This window comes from Phocoena sinus, chromosome 10 (assembly GCF_008692025.1).
Source record: "Phocoena sinus isolate mPhoSin1 chromosome 10, mPhoSin1.pri, whole genome shotgun sequence".
NCBI classification, from domain to species: Eukaryota; Metazoa; Chordata; class Mammalia; order Artiodactyla; family Phocoenidae; genus Phocoena; species Phocoena sinus.
Genome location: NC_045772.1, coordinates 3,093,545 through 3,114,751, shown reverse-complemented (window position 1 = coordinate 3,114,751; position 21,207 = coordinate 3,093,545). Strand labels below are relative to the sequence as shown.

At 50.8% G+C, this 21,207-nt stretch overlaps 1 protein-coding gene across 3 annotated transcripts in view; it reads left to right on the top strand.

The window, feature by feature from the left end:
- Window positions 1-21,207, top strand: part of TBC1D22A (TBC1 domain family member 22A) — a 326,523-nt gene that overhangs the window by 104,706 nt on the left and 200,610 nt on the right. For all 3 annotated transcript variants that reach the window (XM_032646231.1, XM_032646232.1, XM_032646233.1), the window contains exons 6-7: window positions 7,560-7,688; window positions 11,624-11,686. In XM_032646231.1, coding sequence (XP_032502122.1) covers window positions 7,560-7,688; window positions 11,624-11,686 — 192 coding nt within the window. The remainder of the gene's footprint in view (window positions 1-7,559; window positions 7,689-11,623; window positions 11,687-21,207) is intronic.

The following is a 21,207-nucleotide window of genomic DNA, read 5'->3' as shown; positions in this document are numbered from 1 at the left end:
ATAGCATGCTAATACAGCAATTAAGTTTTCCGTAGTTCTGTCATTTAAAATTCAGTGCATACTTGAATATATTTCATTTGCATAATTTCCAGTCTTGCTTAATTACCTAGGGGCCTCAACTTGCATATGTGTGTTTTCCTTTAGGAACGGGAACGTCAGGAACGTGTGGGGTTTTTTATTGCCCGTGTCCCCGTTTTGATACCCTTGCCTTTTAGGAGTTCTGTTTCGGTACGTTAGTTAACGTTTGGGGGTGCTGAGAATTTCTAGGTACTCGTTCACGCTCGCTAAGAATCCTTTGGTGGCACTGCAGGTGATCTGCCTACGGCTGTCCCCTCTGACCCCGGCTGACACCGGGCTGGCCCCACTGCCCTGGCCTGGCACACACGTCCATGCCCCTCCTGTGCCAGGCAGTTTCGGGCTTGCCCAGGGCCAGCCAGGACACGCTGCCCTGTGTGCTCCATGCGGCTCCGTCACCTTTCTCAGGGTGTCTGTGTCTGTCCCTCTCCACCTCCATCCTCTCCTGCATCACCAAACCCAACCCAGAGCAGTACTGGGCCAGCGCAACCCTACTTCTCATCAATTAGCTCAGACACGTCCTCCCCAGCCCCCAGGGCAGGGGCGCTCCTTGGGGCGTGATGGTGTCCCTGCACATCTGTTGACATCATTTGTTCATCCACCAAGTATCTATGGAGCATCTGTTGTGTACAGACAGTATCCTGAGCCCTTGGGGGCTCTCTGTGAACAAAAGGGGTGATGGAGCTGATGTTCTCGTGGGATGACACAAGCAGTAAACGCAACAAATGAACTTCACAGTATCTTCCAAGGAGCTGAGTGCTACAGAACAGAACGCGAGCAAAAAGTAGGGGGGATCCTGAGGGTGAGGTTGGCGGCCGGGACGACGACCTGTGAGCAGGCACTTGGGTGGGGGGGGCGGGGACGTGGCCACGCAGAGTCTGGGGCAGCGCATCCAGGTTCCTGGGTTCTTTGGAGAGGGATGTACCAACTCCAGCAGCGCGTGGGCCCTCGGGACGCGGTGCAGACCAGGCGGCCCCGCTGCCTGGAGCCGTGCTTGGACGTTGAGGGTAAGCAGCAGAAACTAGCAGCGTCCTCGGCCCCGATGCCGAGAGGAGGGGCCGCTCCTGTGGAAGGGCCAAGGCGGCGCCCGAGCCTGGAGCCCAGACCGAGCACGTGGGAGCTGGCCCTGCAGAGGGGCAGGAGGAGGGCGGGCAGCTTCATCAGGCCCGGCAGGTTCTGTTCTAGGCGCCATGGGTCCTGCCGTCTGTGCTGCAGCCTGTCCTCGGAGCTGAAAGATTCTCCTGTACACGAAGGTGCACAGCCGAGTTCCCATAACATTTTACCGACAGAAGTATCCTGCGGGCTGGACGTGGCCTGTGGGGGGTAGTATGCTGACCCTGATGCAGAGGAGAAGGGCCCCGGGCAGAGGGAGCAGCGAACTCAGAGGGGCCACGAGCCAGGGTGGGTGAGGGAGGGGAAGGGGAGAGTGTCCCCTGGCTGCGAGCTGGGGAGGGCTGGGCCAGGCGGGCGGGAGGCCCGGCGCGAGCATGCTGAGAGGGGGCAGGGGCCCTGGGGCGCGGTGCTGGGTGGTCTGGTCCTTCTTTTCCACAGCAGCGCTGGCAGGCGTGTGGGGATGGCCTGGCGGGTGGGGAGAGAAGCAGGGCCTGGTCCACCGGCAGCCGGCTGCCGCAGCATCCCTGCATCCCGATGCTGTCGGGGGACGTGTGTGTGTGGCAACGTGGTGGCGGGGGACTCGGTCCCTGCTTCTGTGAACGAAGCCAGGTGGCCCCGAGGAGGCGGGGCCTCAGGTGGGCCGGCTTTGCCTTCAGTCCCCCACCAGGTCTGCACGCCTCTGGGGCCCGTTTCCTCACCTGGGAACAGGGTTGGCATCGGCCTGTGTGCGTCGGCGAGGGTTAGAGGCAGGTCTGTGTGTCACCTGGTGAAGAGCTACACAGTCACCCATGACTGTGGCAGTTTTAGGACAAAGAAAAAGAAGTAAACCCTGGAAATCATTACTCTCCAGGAGGTGACAGAGACTTGACATGGCAGTGAGGCCAGCCTGGGCGTGGCCGATGCCCCTGGTCCCAGACGGATTCTCTGAAGCTGTGACTTCCCTCGGGGGGGCAGGGCTGGGAGCCCAGCAGGAAGGGGGCTCTGTGCTGGGCCCCCCCAGGCTGGCGTGTTCCAGGTGGTGCTGGCTGCAGAGGCCGCGTCCTGAGCCGCTCAGCTTTGCCGGCTGGCACGTGGAGGCTCTGCGGGTGGGCCCGGCACTTCCGTCCACACTGCGGGGCTCCCGTTTGTTTTTGGCGCTGGTGTAATTCCGTGAGGCGGTCTGCTCTTTGGAACACAGATGCCTCACTTGACCAGAAAATAGAGGCAGGTGGGAACCACGGCCACTCCTTTCCTCGGTAGTAGGGCCGCTCACTATCTGACTCTCATGTATTGTCAGATGGACCTGCTGCTCTGGGAATGGGCCCCTTTCCGACCAACGGTTATCAGTTGAAGCCGTGTGAGGGCAGGTGTTCTCCATGGGGGCTTCTTCTCGCTGTTGGGGAAGGTGGAGGGCAGGTGACACCTTGTGCCAAGGCTGCTGGGATGTAAATTGCTACACCTCCTGGCAGCGTCACTTGGAAAAAAAGGCGTCAAGAGCCTTAAATATAGCCCGTATCCTTTGGAGCTAACGATGCACTTGTAGAAATATTACTGCTCACGACCACGTATTTTAGAATACTGGACAATTGAAAGTTGTCAAAACGTTCAGAAATCGAGGAAAGGTTAAATAGAAATCCGTATAAAGAAATATATATGGTGGGAGGCTATGCGGCCTTGGGGATCAGTGGTTTTAGAGCAGGGGTTGGCAAGCTTTTTCTGTAAAGGGCTGCAGAGCAAGTGTTTCAGCACGTGTTTCGGTGGGTCACATGGTCTCTTTCCGACCACTCAGCTCTACCTCGGTTGTGTGCAGCCATACACGTGAGCAAAGGGGCGTGGCTGTGTGCTGCCAAAGTTCTGTTTATAGAGATGGGCAGTGGGCTGGCGTTTGCCGACCCCTGTAGTGGAACCATACGACTGACAACGGTAATACGGTCATGATTTTAAGTTGAGATACATAAGCACGGAATGTTGGAGAGGAAATTTCCTTAAAAAGGACTCGTCATTAAAAGTAAATTGGGCTTCGTTAAAGTCAGGAACTTCTCTTCATCCAAAGACATCACTAGTAGGGAGAAAAGGCAAACCATGGGGACGAGGAGGAGATGCTTGCAACAGGGCTCACGTCAGACTACATGTGGCAGGCGCTTATGAATCAGGAGGAGATGGGGGGACCACCTGACAGGGGAGGGAAAGGGGCTGCACTCAGATGACGTACACGGCATCCTTCAATCCACTGGAGATGCAGGTGAAAACTACATTCTGATAGCTACCTCCGTGAACCCATCGGGATGGCCAAATGAAAAGATGTCTGATACCAAGTGTTGGTAAGGATGTAGGGCAGTGGGCGTTCCCATGCGCTTCGAATGGGAGTGTAGTCGCTTTGGAAGATTCTTTAGCAAAATCTGTCAAAGGTATGCCCACCTAGTAGTTCTGTTCCCGGGTATATACTTAACAAAATGCATATCGTGCATTGTGAAAGGCAGGTACAAGAGTGTTTATCACAAAAACCTGGTAACAACCCAAATGTGTGTTAACAGACGGATTTTGTACTTGGAGATATTATGCAACAGTGAACATTTTTTTATTTTATGGTTTTTTTATTTTTGGCTATGTCAGGTCTTAGTTGCGGCACGTGGGATCTTTGTTGCAGTGTGCCGGCTTCTCTGTAGTTGTGGCATGCGGGTTTTCTCTCTCTAGTTGAGGCGTGCAGGCTCAGTAGTTGTGCACGTGGGCTTAGTTGCCCCGTGACGTATGGGATCTTAGTTCCCCGACCAGGGATCGAACCCGCATCCCCTGCGTTGGAAGGCGGATTCTTTACCAGTGGACCACCAGGGAAGTCTTCCCACAACAGTGAAAATTAGCTACTGTTTTCGTGTTACAAAATGAATGAATTTTTCAAACATAATGCTGAGTTTAAGCAACGAGCCAAAAAAAGAAAAAAAAAATTCTATGTATACAAAGTTCGGAAATAGGCAGAATTTATCCAGGTGTCAGGAGTCAGGGAGGTAGATCAGGAGGTAAGGGTCAGTGGTTGCAAGGCTCCCGAAGCGCCCTGATACAGGTTCAATCAATGATCATTCACACACACCTTTTGGGAGCGCACGTGCACACGCGGTACGTTTCAGTACAAGTTTATTACAAAGTTTAAATGGTGTGATCCAAATGTGATAAAACAAATGTGCGCAAATGTGTAATCTGTAACACAGAACAAATGCTGACGGAGATGCCTTAGAGAAATAAAGGGGATGTGTGTGCTCACACAGCGGAGAAGATGCGGCTGGACTTAGGCTGATTTCATCATCAAGGCGACTGAGCGCAGCTCTTCTTGAGTCAGCTCTTCATGGTGGACGTGCAGCTCGTGGTTCTCCCTTGTGGTCACAGAGTGGCTGCCACAGCTCCAGACTGTGCACATTCTCTTTGATTCATAAGCAGCAGCAAAGAAGGCTGCGGGCCTGGCTTTTGTGCCTGCATCGGGTCCCCCCTTTACCCCTGAGCCTGCCAGTCACTGGCTGGTGGGATGGTGTGGCTGTTTAGCTTATTAGCCCATCAAGACCTGTCCTGAAGGAAGGGGATTACCCACCTTCAGGTGGCACATGGGTTGAGACTAGGAAGACGCAGTTCCCAGAGGCTCTTCAGGGCTCTGTTTGAACAGAGGATGCATAGATGTTTAGCAGTAAGCACAGTGACGTTGACTTTGGATGTGAAAGTGCTTTAAAACGCAGAAAGCACCGCAGGGGATGTATTGGTTCATTTTTCACTCATACATGAATGCACTCAGTGAAAACTTGGGTGCCTGCCATGTGGCTGGCACAGTGAGGGAGGGGCTGGCTCTGCAGAGCCTCGTACCAGGTGCTGCTGGGGCGCTGCGTGAGCAGCCTCCTCGAGGGTCAGGTCCAGCCTCCAGAGGGAGTGATGTTGAAGGGACACTCGAGGGATAGGCTTTAGAACGTTAGGAAGAAAGCAAGGAGAAAACCCTTCTTACACGGGACGCAAGGACCACTAAATATAAAAGAAAAACTTTGTCCATTGGACTTTATGGAAATGTGAAACTTCTGTTGTTTGAGACATAAAAAGGCAAGCCACAGGCTAGGAGAGTATAATCACAGTGCATATATTTGACAGAAAGACTCGCGTCTCGAATGTATACAGCACTCATAAAACTCACTAAGAAGACAAGCAACTGATTAGAAAACTGGGCAAAAGATGTGGACAGACGTTTCACCAGAGAAGAGAAGCAGTGGCAGAAGGGTTTGTGAACAGACGCTCAACATCATGAATCATTCGGGAAATGAAATTAGAAGCCCTCGACAGAGTGACTGATATTAGAGGTTGACAGTACTGAGTGTCAGGGAGGGTGTGGAACGTCTGAGGTTCTCAGGCGTTGGTAGTTGGGATGGAAAATGGTGTCATCCTTCTGGGCGAGGATCTGGCAGTGTCTTAGAAAACTAAACATACACCTACATTGTGACCCAGTAACTCTGCTCCTGGGTATTTACCCAGGAGCAATCAAACTGTATATTCATAAAAATCTTGTGTAAGAATATTTATAACAAGCGTTATTTAAAATAACCCCAAACGAGAAACAACGCAAATGATCAGCAGAGAGTGAATGGCTTAGCAAACTGGTAAATAGCTGTACCCTGGAAATTCCACCTGGGGAGAAAGAGGAGGCCACTGTTGGTTCCTGAAAGAATCTCAGAAGACAGCAGGCTATCATACGGCCTTTGTCTTTCCCTTTCCGACTTACTTCACTTAGTACGATCATCTCTAGGTCCATCCACGTGGCTGCAAATGGCATTAGTTCGTTCTTTTTATGGCTGAGTACTATTCCATTGCATATATGTACCACATCTTCTTTATCCATTCATCTGTTGAAATCTAAAATATGGCACAAATGAACTTATCTACAAAACAGGAACAAACTCACAGACATAGAGATCAGACTTGTGGTTGCCAAGGGGGATGGGGGCGGGGAGGGAAGGACTGGGAGTTTGGGGCTGGTAGATGCAAACTATTCCATATAGAATGGATAAACAACAAGGTCCTACTGTTGAGCACCGGGAACTAGAGCCATTCTCCTGGGATAAACCATAGTGGAAAAGAATATAAAAAAAGAGTGTCTATAGGTGTATAACTGAGTCACTGCTGTACAGCAGAAATTAATACAACACTGTAAATCAACTATACTTCAGTTAAAAGGAAGCCAGCAGGCCGAGTGAAGGAAACCTTACCCCCAGGCACAGGTCCCCGTGATTCCACTTACGGGCGATTCTAGGGCGGCAGCCGCGACCCGTGGGGAAGAGGGGGTGGGGGGGACCGCAGAGGGCACTGGGGCGGTTTTGGGGCGATGACACTGCTCCATTCTTCACGGGGGCAGCGGTCGCAGGGCTGTACACCTTTTTCAGATGTCATGGAACCGTTTTCTGAAAAGAGGCACCTTCTGTTTTATCTCTGGTGTGGCGGTAATGTTGACTGAAAAAGTAGAAAACGTAAGACAGGAGTCTGGGCTCTTCACGGCCACCATTTGCTGCCTGCCGGACCCTTTCTGAGTCTGTATTGGGCCTGCGGCTGCCAGAGCCCAGGAGTCTTTGGAGAGAGGAGAAAACGTGCATGAGAATTTACACATATGCGTGCGTACACACACACATGCACACACACACACACACACACACACACACAAGCATACGCACGTGTATGTATATATATATGCATGCGTATATGTGTACGTGGACACATACACACACATGTATGCACACACACGTGTAGTTGTAGGGCCTACACACTTCTGAGCTCTCCATGGTGTCCAAGGCATTTAGAGAAGGGGGCTTTCAGCTCTCAGTTGTGGTAGATAATGCCAGCCTGCTGCGCGGGCTCCGGCCCACTCTTGTACGGCTGCAGGTGGAGTTCCGTCACCCCGGTGGAGGCTGCAGATGCCTGAGCCCAGACCCCATGCAGTGCGGTTGGGGGTGACACTTCCATGGGGCTCAGCTCACTGCTTTTCTTTGTGTCTCTTTCTTCACAACTCATTTGTCCTCCCCTCTGTGTCAGATTTCAGAGCTCCAAGCTCGTTTGAGATGTGAGCCTTTTGGGCTTCCCTGGTGGCGCAGTGCTTGAGAGTCCGCCTGCCGATGCAGGGGACGCGGGTTTGTGCCCCGGTCCAGGAGGATCCCACATGCCACGGAGTGGCTGGGCCCGTGAGCCATGGCCGCTGAGCCTGCGCGTCCGGAGCCTGTGCTCTGCAACGGGAGAGGCCACGGCAGTGAGAGGGCCGCGTACCGCGGAAAAAAAAAAAAAAAAAAGATGTGGGCCTTTTGATTACAAACTTCTTTCTCACAGAGACTCCAGGAATTACCATTAACCGTATGTACTTCTCTTGTTTGTTTTTTCTCACGCAGGGTTACCTTCCTGCCAACGTAGACCGAAGACCAGCCACGCTCCAAAGAAAACAGAAAGAATATTTTGCTTTTATTGATCACTATTATGATTCTAGGACGGATGAAGTTCACCAGGACACATACAGACAGGTGGGGATACTTCTTCTTTTTCTTGTCACTTGAGCCACTCGGTGACGTCTGCCTTCTTGGAGGAAATGCTTTATCTGGTAGGTTCCTGATTGGGTCACAGATCTTTATTTTCTAGTAAATAAATAAGCTTGAAAGCAAATAATGGTGAATTCCCGCTGATGCTAGCACCTTGCGCATCTCCGGTTCCTTCTGCAAAAGTGGGAAGGGGGCTCTTAATTGGAGCCACAGAACAGGTAGCCCAGACCCCTCGCCCTGCACTGAGATCCTCCCCGCAGACCCCCGCCCCGCCCCGCCCCGCCCTGGGTGGAGGGTGTCTTGTGAATCAGCGAGCGGCCGTCTGACCAGAAGGTCAGGAGCAGACATTTGTCTGAGTCGGGTCAGACGTGTGAGTCCCCTGGGCCCCGTGGGTGCTGTCCTCTGCTGCTGTCAGGGACGTGATGTAGGTAGAGGGGAGCCATGCTGCTCGGCTTGGTTCTGGAGACACACAGTTCAGTCCATAGCAGAGGTGTAGCCAGCTTATAAGTTTGCCATTTAGTTTAATACAAAATGGGTATAATTACGGCTTCTTGAATAGTCAGTTGACAGTGTGCATGCTGGGAAAGATACTTAAAATTGATTTACGGTTCATGGTGTATCCAGAATTTGCTTAGCATCGCTCGAAGCCTTTATAATTCCCGTCTTGTAATTTGTGAGAATTCAGAATGGTTTGTGCTGCAGTTGAACCAGCTTTCGGTGGTTAGGAATGGTGGCACTGCCTTGTGTCCTGACATGAACTGCTGATTTTCCTGATGCGTGTCAGTATGGAGTATTTCCTCTTGGAAACCCGACCTCTAGGTGAATGAGAGTTGCCGAATATTTCCCCCTCAGATGTGGGATACCCACGTCTCCGTGTCAGTTTGGTGTAGCGCTGTCAAAAGGCCCAAAGACAGGCCTCAGCGCTGACTGCCGATCACAGGTTCTTTAAGTTAAATGGATTGCTGAAAGGCATCTTCCCCACACAGACACGTGGCAGCTCTGCAGGAAGAGTGACTCGTTTGGGGGCGGGGGGAGATGGGGCCGGGGACCCGCTTCCGTCACCTCCCGGGGCGGGGCCTTCTCTGCGTCTGGCCCCTGCGGCCCACACTGGGGCTTGTCCTCTGTCTCCCCGCCCCGGGCGGCTCCCAGGCCACATGGTGCTGCCACCCGTCACTCTGGGAAACTGATTTGTGATACAGATCGCATTTGGATTGGATTAGGGAAATACTAGCTTACCTGGTTTGTTTTTCCACTTCACTGGTTTTAGGGAATGGGTACATTTGGTATTGTGTTGCATGTATTTTTGCTGTGTGTGGTGTTTTTTTTTTTAATTTATTTATTTACTTTTGGCTGCGTTGGGTCTTTGTTGCTGCGCTCAGGCTTTCTCTAGTTGCGGCGAGCGGGGGCTACTCTTCGTTCGGTGCGCGGGCTGCTCGTTGCGGTGGCTTCTGTTGTTGTGGAGCACGGGCTCTAGGCGCGTGGGCTTCAGTAGTTGTGGCACGCGGGCTCAGTAGTTGTGGCTCACGGGCTCTAGAGCGCAGGCTCAGTAGTTGTGGCGCACGGGCTTTGTTGGTCCGCGGCCTGTGGGATCTTCCCGGACCAGGGCTCGAACCCGTGTCCCCTGCATTGGCAGGTGGTTTCTTAACTGCTCCGCCACCAGGGAAGTCACTTTGCTGGTTTTTATTCCAAAAAAAGACGCCCAAAGGATGACACGAGCGTCTATCAGCAAGATTTACCAGGCTGCATTCTATTATGAATTTCTTGAGGGAAAGTTAATTAAAAATGGGTTGCATATATCTTTATTCATTACTGTGATAGGTAATAAAAAGCTCCTGTGTTATTGTGAGTCCCCCAGATGTTCCTACATTACTATAATTGAGCAGTGTAAGCTGTGGCAGTGTTTCCCGTGGGCCTGCTTACTTTGTGCTGAGCACACACGCCTCTTGGAGGTGGGCCCTGGGCCGCCCTGGCGCGGCCGTTTCAGGCGCTCTGTTTAGGTCAAGGTGGAGCCGGCCTGGGTTTGGGCCTTAGGCACCCTGGTCTCTCCCCGCTGCCCGCTCACGGTGCTTGACCCATGAACTGACCTTAGCCGGCCATCTGCCCCGAGGGGTGTGGCCCGGCCTTCCCACAGCACTGGGAGGCCGCAGGAGGCCAGGGTCCCCTGTCTGCTTCCCTGTCCTTCTTCTTTCCTCTGTTCATTTGGGTTCTGTGTTTACTCTTTGGGTGAAGATGTCCCATCCACAGCACACAGAGTCGGTCAGAGCTAAAGGTTCATCTGTGTGTCCTTCCCGCTCTGCGGGTTCTGCAGACTTCGTGGCCACCCGACCAGCTCAGTCCCGTATGGGGGGCGGGGCACACAGAGCCGGTGCTGGTGTGCACCATCCTGTCCCCCAGCGAACGCACGACGGGCAGCTCTCCTGTCACATGGGCTGTGCTGGCCCTCGGCGTGCCGGGGACAGACGCGTGTCCACGTGACTCTGATGGCATGTGATCAGTGCCCTGAGGGCGACCCTAGGGGACGCCGTGGTCAAAGGCTGAGAAGGTGAAGGTTCAGGGCTCCCGCTAGTGGCCAGCTGCAGCCTTCCGACCCCACCAGCCTGGAGTGGTCCCTCCTGTCCTCCCCGTCCAGGCCTCCTTCCCTCAGCTTGCTAGATTCCCCCCTGCGTTGCTCGGTGGGTTTGAGAATGCTTATTGCTTGTCTTCTCTGATGCCGCCTCCTCTCCTCTCTAACTGTCCTTCTCACTCTTCCTGCCGCCTCACCGTCCACGCTCCCTCAGCACTTCAGTCTGCTGGCCCCTGGCCCCGGCCCAGTTCGTACCCTGAGCAATCTCATCCCCTCCCTTGGTACCACTGATGGGCAGCTGATTTCCAGGTTCTCCCCTGAGGGCAGAGCTCAAGGCGGGAACCTGTGAGTGCGAAAACAATTCCCACGTCTCAGAGCCGTGAAGCTGATGGAGCTCTGGGGGCTGTTGATCCACCTTCTTGTTGGATCTTCCCCAGTAGCCCTTTGAGGGACGTGGCAGGTGTCTAATAGGCGAGGATGCTGAGCCCCAGAGCCCGGTGACGGACCCAAGGCCACGGTGCTGGCGAGGCAGAGTGAGGAGACTCCCAGGCCCTGTGGATCTCAGAACCCTCGTGGTCACGGGCAAGGACGGGGGATGAACCTGAATCGTAGGCTCCCCACGGCGTTAAAGATGTGCACGTCTTCCCTCGGCCTGTTTGGGCCATTTTCCTGGGTTGCATGGGGATGGTGATAGCATTGGCCGCTGTGGGGTGCTCGTGTAGGGCGTTGAGGGCCGGCCTGGATGCCAGTTCAAGCCCTGAACGATCTTACTTGCTTGCGTCTTGAACCCGCAGCTGTGCTGCTCCGCGGTATGGGGGACTTTGTTACGACTCTCATGTCAGATGGTGGTCAGGCGGGGATCAGCTGATTCTACCAGAGGTTTCTAAATGCGTCCTCTGAAAAGTGCCCTGGGTCCCCCAAGGATTTTGTAAAGTGGAGAAAACTGTGGCCGGGGTTCGAAGAAGAAGCCGTCACAGTCGAACACTTGTACACTGTTGATGTCCTTGATTCGCTCCCCGTGTCAGAGGCTGGAAATCAATGTTTGCTAATTGCTATGGATCCTGTTACTACATAGCCGAGGGCCTGCTCTGTTCCTAATCACGCAGCCGCCACTGGGTTGGAAAGCGTCGAACGAGCCTGTCGTGCTAGGACCGGGGCGGGGAGGGGGGCCCAGGCAGACGGAACCTGCCTCTCCTGCACGGGAGAACACGTGACACAGAATTTGTCTTCTCAGGGAGAGCAGAACGAGACCCAGAGCAAACCCGTTGCTGTTATTAAGTATCACCCTCTAATCATAATGCCTGTCTTGATGTTCAGCGTCTTTTAAAATACATGTGTCTTTCTCCTCCATCTGCAGATCCACATAGACATCCCTCGAATGAGTCCTGAAGCATTAATACTTCAACCCAAAGTGACAGAGGTAAGAGCTGGGATCCGGAAGTTCCCTTTCTTGGAGGGAGATGGGTGCCCACCGTCCTAGTGGCTCTGCCCACGGCAGGTGTGGGGATGGCCCCTGGGGACAGAATCGCCAACCGGAATTGCTAACTGTTCTTTAAATATTTTTGTTGTGCCGTACTGGTGTGTACAGAAGAACTTAGTTGGAGTTGTGTATGTCGTTTACACTCACGAGTCCACCACCCAGTTTAGAACCGAGAAGCCCACTCGAGTGAGACTGACAGTGTGGAAGCCATCTGCTCTTCTCACTCGTCTCCAGGCCCCTCCCCAGGAGATGACCTCTCTCCTGACCTGTATCTGTGATTCTTCATGCCTTTAAGACATGTCACGTGACACTGGGAAAGCCGTGTTCTGGAGCCGGATCATTCCTCTGTGTAGTCTAGTCTCTGCAACTTGGCTTTTTCATCTACACTGTTTTCTTAGATTCAGCTAATCTCTGTGTCTAGTTGTTATTTAAATATTCCACACTTCCTGTTGCCTTTTTTCCTGCTGGTGGACATTTGGGTTGTTTCCGTGGTTTGCTGTTGGGAATAGCGTTGCCTGGAAGCTGCACGTACGGTTACGCAGGTGCCCCGGCAGGGATTTCTCAAGAGCATCTACGAAGAAGGAAGATTGTTGCAGGGTCGGCTGTCAGCCTGTTAAACTTCCCAGATGACGTCAGGACGCTCCCCAGTGGGTTGTCCTGATTCAGCTCTCTCCCCTGTAGAGGACCAGCCGTCCTGGTGCTCACACCCCTGCCAGGTCTGGGTGTTGCCAGGCTTCTCAAGTTCTGTCTCTGGTGGGCATTCTTCACTTTCCTTTCTCTGATCACGCGTGGAGTAAGCATCTCTTCGTGTATTTATGTGCTTCTGTGTCCCCCTTCAGGGAAATGCTTGTTCCCACCTTTGCCTGATTTCTTGTGTGGTTGATCTAGTTGTTTGTTGGTTGTTGATCTTTATATATTAGGGATTCTAATTCTTTGCAGTTTGTATATGGCAGATTCCTCCTCCCACTCTGTGGCTTGTTTCTGACACTTTCTTCTTGATGGCTGTCATGATCGGAAGTTCTCAGTTTTCGTGGCGTTGAACTTACCCATCTCTTCTATTAGGGTTAGCTTCCTGAGGAGATCTTTTCCTACCCAGACATCCTCAAGCCATTCTCCCTCCCTTATTTTCACCTCAAAGTTATAAAGTGTTAGCATTCACACCTGTTTTAATTCATCTGTGCTGTGAGGTGGGAATCCAGCTTAACGTTCTCCCGTGGTGGCCAGTCCAGCTTATCTCCCCACGTTTGCAGTGTCCCTCCGTTCATGCCATTTTCACATTCGCGGAGGTCTGGTCTCTGTTTTGTCCCAGTGTTCGAATTACCTTCGTTCATTCAGCTTCACCCTAAGTCTCAGTATTTGGTAGGAGGTGTTCACACCCTCCTTCCTCTTCAAAAGTGATCAGGTCATCTTAAGGCTTTGCTCTTCCACGTAAGTCCCAGAGTCAGGGGGCCAAGTTTTTCTCTCTTTTTTTAAAAAATGTTTATTTATTTTCCTTATTTCTTTTTGGCTGTGTTGGGTCTTAGCTGCGGCGCACAGAATCTTTTTGTTATGGCGTGTGGTCTGCTCAGGTTTCTCTCTAGTTGCGGCGCTCGGGCTTCTCTCTGGTTGCGGCGCTCGGGCTTCTCTCTGGTTGCGGCGCTCGGACTTCTCTCTAGTTGTGGCGCTCGGACTTCTCTCTAGTTGTGGCGCTCGGACTTCTCTCTAGTTGTGGCGTGCGGGTCTTCTCTCTCTAGTTGTGGTGCACAGGCTCCAAAGCGTGTGGGCTCTGTAGTTTGCGGCACGTGGGCTCTCTCATTGAGGCACGCGAGCTCAGTAGTCCTGGAGTGTAGGCTTTGTTGCCCTGCGCCATGTGGGATCTTAGTTCCTTGACCAAGGATCGAACCTGCATCGCCTGCATTGGAAGGCGGATTCTTTACCACTGGGCCACCAGGGAAGTCCATCTCTCTCTCTCTCTTTTTTTTTTAATTGAAGTATAGTTGATGTACAATATTATATGTCACAGGTGTACAATATAGTGATTCATAATTTTTACTCCATTTATAGTTATAAAATACTGGCTAGATTCCCTGTGTTGTACAATATGTCCTTGTAGCTTATTTTATACCTAATAGTTTGTACCTCTTAAACCCCTCCCGTATAGTCCCTCTCCCCACTGGTAACCATTAGTTTGTTCTCTGTATCCGCGAGTCAGCTTCTTTTTTATTATATTTACTAGTTTGTTGTCTTTTTTAGATTCCACTCTTATTGGTTTTTAACGTGTGTTTGGCTTAAGATTGGAATTGCACAGAATCTATAGGTCAATTTGGGAGAATTGACATCTCTATGAAATTTAGTGTCCATTTTCATGAACATGCTAATTCCCCATTTTTTAGGCCATTCTTTAATGCCTTTCAATGAAGTTTTAGAAGTTGTTCCATAATAGGTCCTGTGTACATTTTATTAGATTTATTCTTCGTTGTCATATTTTTTGTTGCTATTATAAATGGCATCTCTTTAAAATTGAATTTTCTTATTGTTTTAAATGTTTGCTTTGCATCTTGATTGCTCCAGTAAATGCACTTTTAAACTTTGATATCTCTTGTCTGTGCAGTAAGTTTGTTAAAAAGAAATCCAGGATTATTAAAGCCAAAGTGCTTTAGATTACAGAACACAAAAGGAGAAAATTAGTTTTCCACAGAAGTAGTCATTTTGAGGTACTTCTCTTTGATTGTCCTTTTCAATAGCTGTGCTTATATCTGGAAAACAAGAGATCACATATTATAACCTCATTTTAACGTATTTTTCCTTTTAGTGGAAAATAGAGTCTGCCACGCGACTTTTGGTGTGTCTTCACTGTTGTATTTTTCCTGTCGCTTGACGCACTCCTCGTAGAGCTGAGCCTGTGGGCTCCTGGTTTCAGAGACGGGATCCAGCCACTGCCGGCAGGTGTCTGCTGGCCTGCTCGTGTGCGATGTGCTGGGACCTTGATCCCAACGGAAGCGCCTCTGCAGTTGCCAGGGGCAGGGGGAGGGGACGGGAGACTGACAGCAAAGGGACACGAGGGGACTTCTCAGGGCGATGGAAGTGCCCCTGCAGCGGGGCTCCCACGGCCCCTCCCTTGGCTCCCACGCACTCCTCCCGGAGCTGCAGACATGCCCAGGGCTGGCTGGGGGGCAGATTGTGTGTGTGTGTGGAAACCTTCCGGAAGCGTTGGTCTCATGTTAGAAGCAGGCAAAGTCAAGTTCTCGTTGGCGGCATCGCGGAGGTTAGGCTTGGACACACTGAGGCTGATCCACGGCAGCAGTGGCTTCCCCGGGTGGGATCCTGCCGCCCCCTCGGCGGGGAGGTCGTCGGCAGTGCACCAGCTGCTCCCCCGTGCTTGGCTTTCTCTTCGTGGTCCAGGTTGGGGCTCTAGCTCCCTCCCTCACGCTTGCATTCCAGCAGTAGGAATGCGAAGACACAAGACACAAGACATGAGGGAGAAGAGCAGCCCCTCCTGTAACATAGATTCTGAGAGAAGCTGTTTGTAGTGCTTTGGCTCGTATCCTACGTGCGTGTCCTTGGCTGTACAGAACCGGGAAACGTGACTCTGATTTCACTTGGCCTCGTGCCCCTATAAAGCCTGGGCTTCTCATGACTCGGGAAGAAGGGTTTCTGCCGTAAGTGTTTCCCCCAGTCTGTCCGCGTTTGGTTTATTCGTTCAACAGGTGATGCCCGCTTCTGCTCTGGATGTCTCTTCCTCCCTCCCCCCCTTCTCCTGTCGGCTAATTGACACACAGGAGAATTCACCTGTGTTAAGCATACAGTTAGATTAGTCTTGACACCTGTGTGTAGGAATGTACCAGCCACTGGAATCATGGTGTGGACACTTCCATCGCCCTGGGAAGTCCCCTCGTGTCCCTTTGCCGTCAGTCTCCCGTCCCCTCCCCCTGCCCCTGGCAATTGCTGATCTGCTTTCTATCCCTAGACTTTTGCTTTTAAAGCATTTCACGGAAAGGGAATCATACAGCTTACAGACTTAGTGAGTGGCTCCCCTGACCTGGGCAGGGCCTGGACGTTCAGCCCTGCTGTTCACGGCACCGCTGAGCAGGGCCGTCTTCCGGGTATGTGTTTGCCCAGTCACCAGTTGGTGGGTACTGGGGTCCTTTCCAATTCTGGGCCATTACAAAGTACATTTGCTCTAAACCTTCACGTATAAATCTAGGGAAGGCATCTGTGTTTTCCCCTGTCTGGTAAGTGCCTAGGTGTGGAGTTGCTGGGCCGTATGGTATGTTTACACACTTTCTAAGAAACCTCCAAGCCCCTTTCCGGGGTGGCCGTGCCGGTCCGCCATGCTTGGGGCGCCTGGTCGCTCCACATCCCTTTTGTCGGTTCTCGGGATTTGCCAGCCTTTAATTTTAGCTATTTTAAAAAACAGGTGTGTCGTGGGATATTACGGGGTCACAATTCGCATTTGTCTGTTGACTGTGGATGTTGAGCATCCTTTCATATGATGATTTGTCATGCTCAGATCTTCTTTGGTGAAGTGTCTCTTCCATTTTTCGCTCATTTAGTTGCTTGAAAAACCTTTAGCCTGCCTGTCCCCTGGCCTCCCTCGGACCTTCTGAGTCACACTCCTGGGGTGGAGCCTGGAAATCCCCACCTGAAGGAAGGCCACCGAGGGAGGGAGGGTCTTTGCAGAGGTAGGACCTCCTGGGGTAACCGCTAGAGGCTGCACCACCTGACCTCCCCAGGGACCTGGGACATGGGGCCCAGCTGCTCCTGGGTTGGGGCTGCCCCCGCCCCCGCCTGTGCTCTGCTCTTCTGTCTCCGTTGCATCTGAGCAGACCTTCTGTCTGTCTCGTTATCAGTCCTCACGTATGTGCCTCAAGCGGCGCACGGCACAGAGCAGCTGTGCACAGGTACTTGTTTCGTGAACAGCTGTCTGGATTCCTCCTTCTCTCACCTGTGACCTCAGGTGTCTGGTTCAGAGACGCTGTTCTCAACGACTCTGGCTGGTGTCCCAGCCCCTCTCCCCGACTTTCACTCACGCTTTGTGTCTCACGGCGCTTTTTATCCGGTCGGATTTGTCTGCTTGTTGAGGTCTCACTCCACCTGTGTGTCAGCTCCCTGGGAGCAGGGCCATGGCTTGGTGCCTGGAGCATTGCCCGGAGCCTCGTGGGACTTAGGAGGTTTTGTTGAAACCAGTAATTAATCTTTTTATCCAACGCTGTTATTTGAAGGTAAAATTAGTAACTTTTTTGTCACTTGCTCTTTATATCCTCTGTCTGCCGTTGAATTAACTCAGCCTGTTACTTGGGAGAACACGGACTGTGACCCGAGGCCCTCTGGCCCTGCGATTGGTGCAGGGAGCTCATGGGATGAAGCTCTTTCAGATTTCGCAGCTGGGCCTTTTCACTTGATAAGTTCATCATCTACGGGGTCACTTCTCCTCCGTAATTGTTATATTATCTACCCTCTGGTTACCTGCTTCTTAGAGCAGTTTCACAAATTAGGGAAAGTAGATGCTTTTTCCAATTAGCCGTGGAGAAGTGATGTCTCATTACATTTAAACAGACACAGACAGTAATGAAACACGCAGGCCTTTTAGACACATTATGTACCGTTCTTCCAGTTGGTGTGATGAGTTTTCCGTGGCCCTGAAGGATGGTCATTTTCCAGGAGGCAGGTGCCGGTGGAGCACAGATGTGTTCATGCTGGACTCCTTCCCCGACTGTGAACTTTGTGTAGACAGACTTCCCGACCGGAGCCTTTGCGTGGAGAAGCGTGGGCCCCGCGGTGGACGGGAAGAAAAGCCCGCTTCCGAGGAGCAGGAGTTGGCTCTGTCCACGAGGATCCGGGCCAACCTGAAGAGGGTTTTGGCATTTGCACGTGCCGTTCCTCTGCCTGGGGGCCCCTCCCCAGCCTACTCTGCTCGGTAGCCCCCCGAGCTTGCCAGCACCCCCTCTCCTGCCCTGGCCGGCCCACTGCGCCCACGTGTTTCCCGCGTGTTGTCACGTGTCTCTGTCCCCTGAGACTCAACCAGCCTCCACGCTGGTTTTGGCCCCCTCTGGTGCCTAACGGACATTGGTGGGCTTGGGTGGGTGAGTCAGCTGTCTTGCTGGGATTCCGGCCGTGGCTGTGTCTTCTCACACTGCAAGCTCCCCAGGGCACGGCCTGGGTCTTTCTTCTCCTGGGGCCTGGCATGTAGCATGGTAAGCGCTTGGCAGATGTTGGCGGGACGCATGCGTTAAACATGCACTCCTCCCGGTGTGAGCGTTCTGTACCGCGAGGCCCTGAGCCTGGGGCGCTGCCGGGGCTCAGTGCTCCACGAGTCCGCGTCTTCTTTCTCCTCCTCTCTTCGTTCGGTCTCATAACTCATCTTTTTTTTTTTTTTTTTCTTCAGAGGTGGGGATGCATTTGTGAGAGCCTGAGAGATACATATTTGTTATAGAATCAGTTCATTAAACTCTTCTGATATATATTTTGGGGATCTAATCCATAGATCTTTCCTTTTTTTGTCCTTTTGGTTTTATGGTAAAATAAAGCAGAAAGATTTCTATAATACATATGTACAATTTAAAGAAAAAATGAAAAATTAGCTTCCATATACCCACTGTCAGGCTGAAGAAATAGAACCAGACTGGCGTCATTGAGGTCCCTTCTCTGTCCCTCTGCAGCTGTGTCCCTGTCCCCCAACAAGTAACTGTTCCCTTGAATTTTGGTTAATTATTCTCTTGCTTTTCTGTATAGTTTTATGACACGAGTTTGTGTGTGTGTGTGTGTGTGTTTCGCCTGTTTTTAATCTTTGTTTTTAGTGGAATTGTGCTGTCTGTACTCATTTGCCATCACTCTTTTTTTTTTTTTTTTTTGCGGTACACGGGCCTCTCACTGCCGTGGCCTCTCCCGTTGCGGAGCACAGGCTCAGTGGCCATGGCTCACGGGCCCAGCCGCTCGGTGGCATGTGGGATCTTCCCGGACCGGGGCATGAACCCGCGTCCCCTGCATCGCCAGGCGGACTCCCAACCACTGCGCCACCAGGGAAGCCCTGCCATCACTCTTTATATTACAGAGTTAAGGTTCTAAGCTCCATCCACCGATGCTTGTCGTGTAGTTCATTTTCACTGCTGTGTTAGTATTCCCTCGTGTGTTCTGTGGTTTATTGATCCAGTGCAGTGTTGATAAGCATCTGGGTTATGTTCGTTCTTGTGCTTTTTCTCAGAATGTTGCCGTGAGCATTCCGAGTCCCTGTGCACAGGTCTGAGGGTTTCTCTGGGGGGTGTACCAGGGCGTGGCCCCAGGGGCCGGTGGTGAGTGCCCGGTGCCGCCCCCTCCCCTGCACTGGGAGCTGTGAAACTGAGAGGCTCCCTGACTGCTTGGGTCTCAGGGTGCTGTTCACTTCCGATCCCTTCACTGCTGATCATGTTAAGTATTTTTTCTTAGGTTTCTTAGGCCATTTGATTTCCTCTCTTGGGAAATGCTTCTGCCCCTCTTTCTACTGCATCTTTTTGTTTGTTAGTTTATCCTCCTGATTTGTAGGAGTTCCTGATATAATCTGGATACGCATTCGTTTTTGGAAACATATGGATACATATATCTTCTTTTAGGTAGTAGACTGTTTTTTCACTCTCCTTGGTGTGAACAGCAATTCCTAATTTAACAAAGGCAGTCCAGCAGTCTTTTCCTTTATGATCAGGCCTTTTTGCGTACTGAGACATCCTTTCCAACCTCACGATTTCAAAGAAATCTTATATTCTAAGAGTTTTAGAGTTTTGCCTTTTACCTTTAGGACCGTAATCCATTTGGGATTGACTTTGCACGGAGTTTGACACAGCAGCCCCATTTCTTTTAAAATCCCCCACGTGGATAAGTGGTTGTGCCCCTTGCCCTCATGAGCTATCATACAGCAGCTGTGTGTGGGCTCCTTCTGGGCTGGCGTCTCTTCCCCTGGTCTGTCCACCCATCCCTGTGCCGTCTTCATCCTGTCTTGGTTACATGGTCTTGATGTCTGGTAGGACAGGCCACCCAGGCCTGGCTCTTGTTTCTGGGCTACTCATGACCTTTTGCTTTTGGAGGTAAATTTAAAATCGTTGTATTTCATAGAAATCTCAGAAATTACATAGAATCTGTCGAACAGTTGGAGAAAATTAACACTTTGTTTTTGCATTTAGTTATTCTGATCTTTTAAACGACCATACCTCCTTAAATATATTACACACAACTTACTAAACTTATTCCTAGATACGTTTTAAGCAAATAGCGTTTTTAAAATTTTTAGTGGCATTGTCTCATTTTTTATTGACAGTGTATGGAAATGCAGCTGACCTTTGTAAGTTAATTTTGTATCTGGCAAACTTACTAATCTCTTTCATCAATTCTAATATTTTGTGTGTAGGTGTATTTGAGTTTTTTTTTTTTTTTTTTTTTAAAAATCTTTATTGGGGTATAATTGCTTTACAATGGTGTGTTAGTTTCTGCTTTACAACAAAGTGAATCAGCTATACATATACATATGTTCCCATATGTCTTCCCTCTTGCGTCTCCCTCCCTCCCACTCTCCCCATCCCACCCTTCCAGGCTGTCACAAAGCACCGAGCTAATATCCCTGTGCCTTGCGGCTGCTTCCCCCCAGCTATCTACCTTACTACGTTTGTTAGTGTGTATATGTCCATGACTCTCTCTCGCCCTGTCAAAACTCACCCTTCCCCCTCCCCATATCCTTAAGTCCGTTCTCCAGTAGGTCTGCGTCTTTATTCCTATCTTACCCCTAGGTTCTTCATGACATTTTTTTCCCTTAAATTCCATATATATGTGTTAGCATACGGTATTTGTCTTTTTCTTTCTGACTTACTTCACTCTGTATGACAGATTCTAGGTCTATCCATCTCATTACAAATAGCTCAATTTCATTTCTTTTTAAGGCTGAGTAATATTCCATTGTGTATATGTGCCACATCTTCTTTATCCATTCATCCGATGATGGGCGCTTAGGTTGTTTCCATGTCCTGGCCATTGTAAACAGAGCTGCAATGAACATTTTGGTACATGACTCTCTTTGAATTTTGGTTTTCTCAGGGTATATGCCAAGTAGTGGGATTGCTGGGTCATATGGTAATTCTATTTGTAGTTTTTTAAGGAACCTCCATACTGTTCTCCACAGTGGCTGAACCAATTCACATTCCCACCAGCAGTGCAAGAGTGTCCCCTTTTCTCCACACCCTCTCCAGCATTTATTGTTTCTTGATTTTTTGATGATGGCCATTCTGACTGGTGTGAGATGATATCTCATTGTAGTTTTGATTTGCATTTCTCTAATGATTAATGATGTTGAGCATTCTTTCATGTGTTTGTTGGCATTCTGTATATCTTCTTTGGAGAAATGTCTATTTAGGTCTTCTGCCCATTTTTGGATGGGGTTGTTTGTTTTTTTGTTATTGAGCTGCATGAGCTGCTTGTAAATTTTGGAGATTAATCCTTTGTCAGTTGCTTCATTTGCAAATGTT